This window comes from Fusarium oxysporum, genomic scaffold (assembly GCF_000149955.1).
Source record: "Fusarium oxysporum f. sp. lycopersici 4287 supercont2.61 genomic scaffold, whole genome shotgun sequence".
NCBI lineage: Eukaryota > Fungi > Ascomycota > Sordariomycetes > Hypocreales > Nectriaceae > Fusarium > Fusarium oxysporum.
In genome coordinates, this window is record NW_017264861.1 from 30,587 (window position 1) to 37,771 (window position 7,185).

The window sequence follows — 7,185 nt, forward strand, 5'->3', positions numbered from 1 at the left end:
GAGAAACGCGCTGGTTACGGCAGTCTATGCATTGCTTAGTTTGCCCAGCAGACTGCCTCTTTGCTCTGAAGGCACTCTCCGGTCTCTCCTCCCCACAACGAGCACAAACAACGAAGAGTAAATCAGTAGAGAGCTCTTCGGGGTTGAGACCGATATCCATTACTCAATCAACGAGGCCATATCGAGACCTGTCGAATTGGGGAGATGAATTGAACGCGTGGTACTGGCACAGTACTGAGTAAACAAACAATTCCAAATGGACGCAAGCTGCCGGCACTCCGCGTGAGCCTTTCAGGGGCCAGCACCGATTGGCCCCACTCTTTTGGTGCCATCAGCCAGTTGCGCGTTCTTTCGCGGCTGGCCATACAAAATCTGGACCAATCAGATTCCGAGAAACTTATTTATCCCTGTCTGCACCAAACCCTCATTACTCGGGAAAACTTATGAATTAATGTAGAGTCAGCCTTCGGCTGAAAAATAGCTACTAGAGTCTTAATATTATAGTTTTATTATTCCCTGCAGTCTAGGTAGCTGCTTAGCAGCTATTACAGACCTAACTTTCACAGGGTTAGGCAGTATTAAGGCCTCTCGTTAGAGGCCCAATAAGAGAATTCGCAGCATATAGTAGGCCTGCCAGGGTTATCAGCAAAGGTAGTACTCTGATCCTATTTACAGGTTTAACTAGTGCCTATCTAAAGCAATAGCCGCAGCCAACAGTGTGATAGTTGTATTGCTAAGGGACAGCGTTCTGCCAATACACCAAGCCCGGACTAATTTCCCAGTACCACTGCCTAATTACGTTCTTAGTCTCGAAGAACAGTCTCAGTGTTGAATCTCTGAAGTCTGTCTAAACTCCATAGCAGCCTCGACAGTCTAGGAGGCGGCTGTCGAAAGGCACAATTACCCTGTATATACCCCTTACCGGCGTGCATTGACTCGGGCCAAGCTATGTTAATCGCAAATAAGAGTTATAGATCTACACAAAGAAACTATGGCCTGCCTGACTGTTTGAGGTCCTTTCGGGATGTTTGCATAAGGCAGAGACAGAGGACCTATAATCAAAGCTGGAACAAGGATATGTATACCTTGGCGTTCATTCAAACTTCAGCCTGTTCCAAGTACTTAAGATGCTCCGGAGACAAGTTCAACGACCGTGGACTATTGCCTCGGGGCTGGTTGTATCGGAGCCTCAAGATAATCGGTCAGTGCTTGAACCGGGCATGAAGATGGAACTGGGTTGTGAAACAGACTAGAAGCAATCCCTCGCGGAATGGAAGTTACCGAAGCTAGTGTCGAAGGAAATCGATTGGAGGTGATTGCCAAGGCGACATGCCAGCATACGGATTTGGCGTTGCTTCCCAAGGACCTTTTCTCGCCCAACCAAGCTCATCTTTATCGTCGCGAGATAGTTTCTTTATTTTCCCCTTTTGAAAAAGGCCATTAATTTAGTGAGTATATCACACCGCAGAATACGTAGCGCATTTTGAACCTGCTGCGTTGACAGCGGGACCTATTGATCCAGCGTTTGGGGGCGACTCGATGTCGTTCGCCATGACTATTGAGAGCTGAGGGCATATTAAGCTAAGGCAAATTTTCCGAATTGCTTCAACTCTAGTTGCCTATATGTCCTATGACTGGAAATTACATTGCGATACAAATTTATCCCGAATAAAGCAATGAATTCCCAATTAGTTCCGGATGGCAAGGAGCCATCTTCTACCTATAATAACAAGAATTTTGAGAGACAAAATCAGCTGGCGTTGAGGCCGGCTGATATTCCAACTGATTGGAGCCGAGAGCACAGTTTTGCACCTATCCCCGTAGAAGGCAGTCCAGTCGATGCGGACCTTCCCGTATGTCCAACATAATAAGAAATACCGCTACCATCCTTACTGGCTACAAGCTAATTCAGAATATATCTAACTATATTACAAGAGTTGAGTTATAAATTATAGGGCGTGATGACATGCGACATCGAAGCACTATATAGTTCCTGCTGATAGGCAAATGGACAGTCCTTGTGGGCAAAAAGGAGTGTCTTCAGGTTGACTATCTCCTCTCTGAGATGGGCGATTTTTCCCACCAAGGTATCGTTCGCCGTACTGAACGACTCAACCTTTGTCTGCATCTGTACAAGCCATTGCTTCCTCTTGAGGCGACACTTGTGGGCAGCGACGCTGGTTTGAGGAGTCATTAAACTGGCACAATACAGAACAATCAAGGATTATAAGACATACCGATTGCGCTCGAGAAAGGTCTTCCGCTTTTCGTCATCTGTCACCTTTGACATGGACACGCTCTCCTCTTGTCTAATCGTGAATCCTTCATCCGAGAAATCTTTGTCAATATTGGTAGCAGCGGCATTAGTCTTGGGTTTCTTATTGGTGGGAGCCTTAATCGTGGACTCATCCGTTTTTCGTCGGCCGTTGGTGGGAGAGAGATTTCTCTTACCCATGCCTCCCGTATTGAGCCTGGCATGTTCAATCTCATCAAAGGCTATACTAATCATATTCATGCCGGGAGCAGAGCCAATTGGACCCCCATCTACCCTCGACATCTGCTGTGAAGGGATGATGGTCCATGGAGCGACAGGAGCAGGGTGAGCGTGACCGGGCACGCCTGAAGGGGCGGTGAACTGGTTTGTACACTGGGTATCGTTTCTGCCTCGGGCCAACATGTCCTTGTAATAGCAGAGGAGAAGCGTTCTGAGCACGTATGGACACAGCGAAGAAAAGAATGGAAGGTAAAAAAGAACAGGAAAAAGAACAGGAAAAAGGACACTGAACTAGCCCGTGCTGTGGAGTTGCAGCCTGTGCCTAACAAGATGCGAAGGCGTCTCGGAGAGCAACAAAGCGGTTGTCTGCGGGGCATGCGACAATTTGTAAAGGGACACTCCTCACATCGTGCGACCCTTGGCATTTGCGATGGACTGACAAGTGCAAGGTAACATCTCAAAATCGCTCGGCGAATAGAATCGAGGGTGGCAATGATAAGGGAACAGAATGGGCAACCATTGGTTGTCGTATGATTTCTTACATGCTTGACGATGACATGCTTTGCCATCACATTGTCCCTTCCACGCTAAGGTAGCTAGCTGTATCCGGACGGTTTGCGGTGCGTATTACCCAATAAAACCGACTATCAAATGTCAAATGTCAGATATTCGAAGGAGGCCCAAGCGTTGGTCAGTGCGGGTGCCCCTGATCGAATTTTAAGTCAAAAGAGGGGTTCAGGCCTTTTGATTGGCTGCCTTTTTTCCTTCCTTCGTGGATAAATTCCGATTTCAAACAACGATCGGCATACGCCGACAGATGTGTAATGTATATCCGACCCTTATCCGGTGTCTATATTAAGAAACATGGAATCTACAGGCTTGAAAAGCTTTATTATAGTCATTATCTCCAGGTTTTTGCAAATATGCATCCTCAAGACGAATTGACCAACATTATCATCAAAGGGCCGCTCGTGAGCACTCAGACTAATTATAATACGGCGGGTGAACAAAGCGTATGGCTTCAGCATCCTGGCTAAACCGAGCTATTCCGTAACAAGCTACTCGATATTATTGCAGCCAAGGCCCAGTAACCAGTCCGCCACCGAAGTGAAGGTAATCTGTTTGGCCACTAATAGGGATCGCCTTTATGGAGCTGTGCTGAAACGGAAGCCCAACTACTTGACTGTTGCCTGAGTCCAAATGCCACTGCTGGCTTGAAAAGGCGAACAGAACGCGAAAATGCAACGCGCTGTGTCGTCCTGAGCCTGAGCGTAGTCAGCACACCATACCCCAGTATTACGCTTACTATCCCTTCACAGCATAGCGCCACGCCGCTTTCAAGGCTTGACGACAATTACATATGACGTTTGGACCACGCAACTGAAAAGTGTCAACAAGGCCAATACATGGGGTTTCGGGGAGGCGGCCTGGACATCGAGGTCAGCATGCAGAATTCTAGGTCCCGGACCCAACCCCTGCAGAAAAAGGCTGAACTACGTCTACCGAGTTGGTTGTGTATCTGTTCCTCCAAGTGTGAGTACCACTATCCATGTCTCACTCTTAAAATGTAAAAGAAAAGCGCATAACACTCCGTGCATTGTAATTGTCCCGCCAGATTATTTGTGCCCTAGAAGCCATCATTTGGTCCTCTTTCTGCTTGCCAATTGACTGTACTTGAGCATTCTTCGTTTTCCTGTAATGGCCCGCATCACTGAGCAGCTAAATAACCCATTCCACCTCAAGTGGGTCCGCAAGCACTTTTATCACGGCAGCACGGCAAGCCCACATATGGAGGTTAGCTCGCGGAAATACCTTTGCCAATGTTTCAGACATAAGGTCATGAGGTCAATTACATTTAATAGATCCTCACCTGGGACCGTTGACGACCAAGCCAAACCAGAGACATCTTACGAGGCCGACCAGTGCCCCCAATCCTCCGATAAGAGCTGGTCTAACCCTATGCCTGACCCCAAAGAAACCCACACGAGAAACAACTCTCATGTTTCAAATGAGCTACACTATATCTTTCTGTTCCCTACTAAGCCGTATTTACTGGGACCCCCGTCATCATCACCTCCAGAAAAACCACTTCCTCAAATACCCACACAAACTCGACCCTATAAAATATTAGACAGGGTTAGCCGAAAGGAACAGGATCCTGGACCCCCTAGTCGAAGTTCCCAAAACGCTGCCCGAAAAGCTCTAGCAAACTACTCCCCTTTCCCAAAGCGGGTGGCTATAGCTCATCCAAGGAGTTTATCCCTTCAACATTCATCGCGGCCCTATCAGCGGATCCATAGTCCACAGGGGTTAACTTGCGCCAAGCATCGTCCTCAACATGTCGCTGAACTATATCAGGATTTATCTGTAGAGAGAAAACCCTGCATGGATGAAGCAGTACCACGCAAGAGCCTTGGGGATTGAGGATATACACTTATGCTACATCATGTTGACGAGAACTGAGAGAGACGAAAAACAAAAACCTGACATAGCTCCTGCAGGATATTGTGTGGCTGCTCTTTCTTGATTTCTGATTATCTGCTCTCATTACTTTTAAGGATAAGCTGCAGCCCTAGGTTCTACGTAAAAGAATTTTATTCTGAGACAGATTAAGAATTACTACACGCTTGAGGTCTTAGAAGGTCATGGGAACTAGGTGACGTGCGTGGGTTTTATTTATGACTGCAAAATTCTTGCATCTGATTGTAATGATAGAACTGTCATGATTTGGCTTACGGATATTCCTTTGTGGTTGTAGGTAGGAGATTCAAGGCCATGGACATGCCGTAGTATCTATGGCACTCTTCTAAGATTTGAGATTCTTTCTATCCGTCTCTGAACACAGCAATGTCCGACTTTAGTCTGTTATATAGGAAATGTATTAAGCATGCAGGTAGATATCACAACTAAGTGACCTATACTGCGTTTTCTCTCAAATATTAACTTATGATTTCGACCTGTAAGGTCAGACTATATTGCTCTTGAAGGCCCGTAACGAATTATCTCTATAAGCGAACAAGAGACACAAAGGTAGGTAACACTACTCCCACTGAGGACCCTTTCCAACGACGCCAAAATTATGGGTTCTCAATTTCTGCTGGTACTTAGGGTTGCTCAGAAATTTTGGCACTAAGTCCTGTGTATGTTAGCACCAGGTCGAAGATCTCGAAATGGGGTTTTTGGATAACAAGGTGGATATTAAGACAAACTTACACTGGCCATTAATTTAAATACAACCTCTTGAGCTTCCTCGAATAAAAATATCATTTCTTCAACAGTGTCGATTATGGTAGCGTCCTGACTTACAGCCTTACTCATCCGCGTTGTAAGACTGTTTCGCAGCTGGTGGTCAATATTAAGCTCGCAAGGTGAGCCAGAAGCAAGGAAAGCATGATAGATTCTATACGCTTGAGCTATACTATCATTGATGCCGGCCTTTGTCGTCATATTGAGTTCCTTGCGGGCAGCGCGCGTAGCCGCCTTACTATTCCGTATGAACTCATCCACGTCTTGGTAGAATGTCAGGTTCTCCTCGCAATATGTGTCTCGGGATTGCTCGCGAAAGAGAAGTCGCACTGACGGATCTGTCAGGATTTTGTCAAGCCGTTGCGTGTTGGAATCCATGAAGATACTGTCCCGTTGGTAGCCAGTATAGTGCTCCCTCTCTGGAGACTGTCGTGGTGAACTTGAGCCATTGATGAGGCGCTTTGCTCGTTGCGTTAATTGATAGAAAGCATGCTTGCTGAAATGGAAGATATTGTTCCCAGCGGCTGGGTTCTGGAAAGTATATGCCCTGTCCTTGGTCACACGATCTATTAGGTTGTAGTCCATGAAACGAGTGGCAACCGCAACGGCTTCGCGCTCTTCCATAATGGTGGTATAGTTCATTAGCCAGTCGATTATAGCCTTGCCGGGGAAAGTATCGTTGTAGATCTTTCCATTGGCCTTGAGGTCCGCAGAAGGCTTGACCTCAGTGATACTGTTCCTATATTCGAGTATCGAGCTTGAATCAGCAGCTGCCACGCTTGACATAGTATTACAGCTATCGGCACCGATGAGTCGACGAAAGACGATCTCAATAGTGCCTTGATCATAGTGAAGTTTGTCAGTTTGTAAGTCTCGTTCAAGGAGAACAAGCCGCGTCGCTTTAAGATTGACAAGTTCAGAAACCTGCTTTTTCTGAATGCCATTTCTTGCGCAGAAACGGTCTAATATAGTGATTCCCTTCGGCGTTAGTTGCCAAACAGATCCTTTTATGGTATACACCTGCTGGTGTTTACCATCGGCCGATTCAATAAGCCGGGCGTCAACGAAGCATTGACAGATAGAGCGGGCCACTTCCTTAGACATTGAGAATGTGATGGCGGTGGTTGTGTTGATAATACGAGAAGAATCCTTAGGATCGGGTAGGCGATTGGATTGAGTGAATTTGAGATACATAAGGTTGCTGATAGCGTTTTGGGAGAGGAAAGTGTACTCAACCTTTGTCAACCGGACACGATGGGCCGAGAGAGGGAGAAGGCTGACAATGAGCGTAGAGAAGATATCTTTAAAGTCCTGTTAGACATTCAGCTAATGGCCAATATCCCAGCGAGAAATGGGGTTTTGAGAACCGCCATAGCAGTGATGACCATGTTTATACTTGGCCACAGTATGACAGATAGGTGTGTTAAGCGACGCAGAGAGTCATG

The 7,185-nt window shown here is 46.5% G+C and overlaps 3 protein-coding genes across 3 annotated transcripts; 1 reads left to right on the top strand and 2 right to left on the bottom strand.

Moving 5' to 3' along the window:
* Positions 1 to 1,535: 1,535 nt before the first annotated feature.
* Positions 1,536 to 2,925, bottom strand: FOXG_17639 (uncharacterized protein). Its single transcript, XM_018397647.1, has 2 exons — positions 2,238 to 2,925; positions 1,536 to 2,177 (listed from the first exon to the last, which is right to left on the bottom strand). Exons 1-2 carry the CDS (start codon positions 2,675 to 2,677, stop codon positions 1,943 to 1,945), a joined length of 675 nt encoding a protein of 224 aa, XP_018258726.1. The 5' UTR covers positions 2,678 to 2,925; the 3' UTR covers positions 1,536 to 1,942.
* Positions 2,926 to 4,192: 1,267 nt separating this feature from the next.
* Positions 4,193 to 4,288, top strand: FOXG_22897 (uncharacterized protein; the record flags this gene model as incomplete). Its single annotated transcript, XM_018403317.1, has 1 exon — positions 4,193 to 4,288. A coding segment is annotated over one exon (96 nt), but the record flags the coding sequence as incomplete, so codon positions are not given.
* Positions 4,289 to 5,534: 1,246 nt separating this feature from the next.
* Positions 5,535 to 6,934, bottom strand: FOXG_17640 (uncharacterized protein; the record flags this gene model as incomplete). The annotated part of the gene is made up of 2 exons (XM_018397648.1): positions 5,535 to 5,630; positions 5,708 to 6,934. The coding sequence occupies 2 exons, from the start codon at positions 6,932 to 6,934 to the stop codon at positions 5,535 to 5,537; spliced, it is 1,323 nt and encodes a 440-aa protein (XP_018258728.1).
* Positions 6,935 to 7,185: the final 251 nt, after the last annotated feature.

Coding starts and splice junctions, on each gene's coding strand:
- FOXG_17639 (XM_018397647.1), bottom strand. CDS start 2,677: ATGTTGGCCCGAGGCAGAAACGATACCCAGTGTACAAACCAGTTCACC. Junction 2,178..2,237: donor ACCTTTCTCGAGCGCAATCG/GTATGTCTTATA, acceptor TCCTCAAACCAG/CGTCGCTGCCCACAAGTGTC.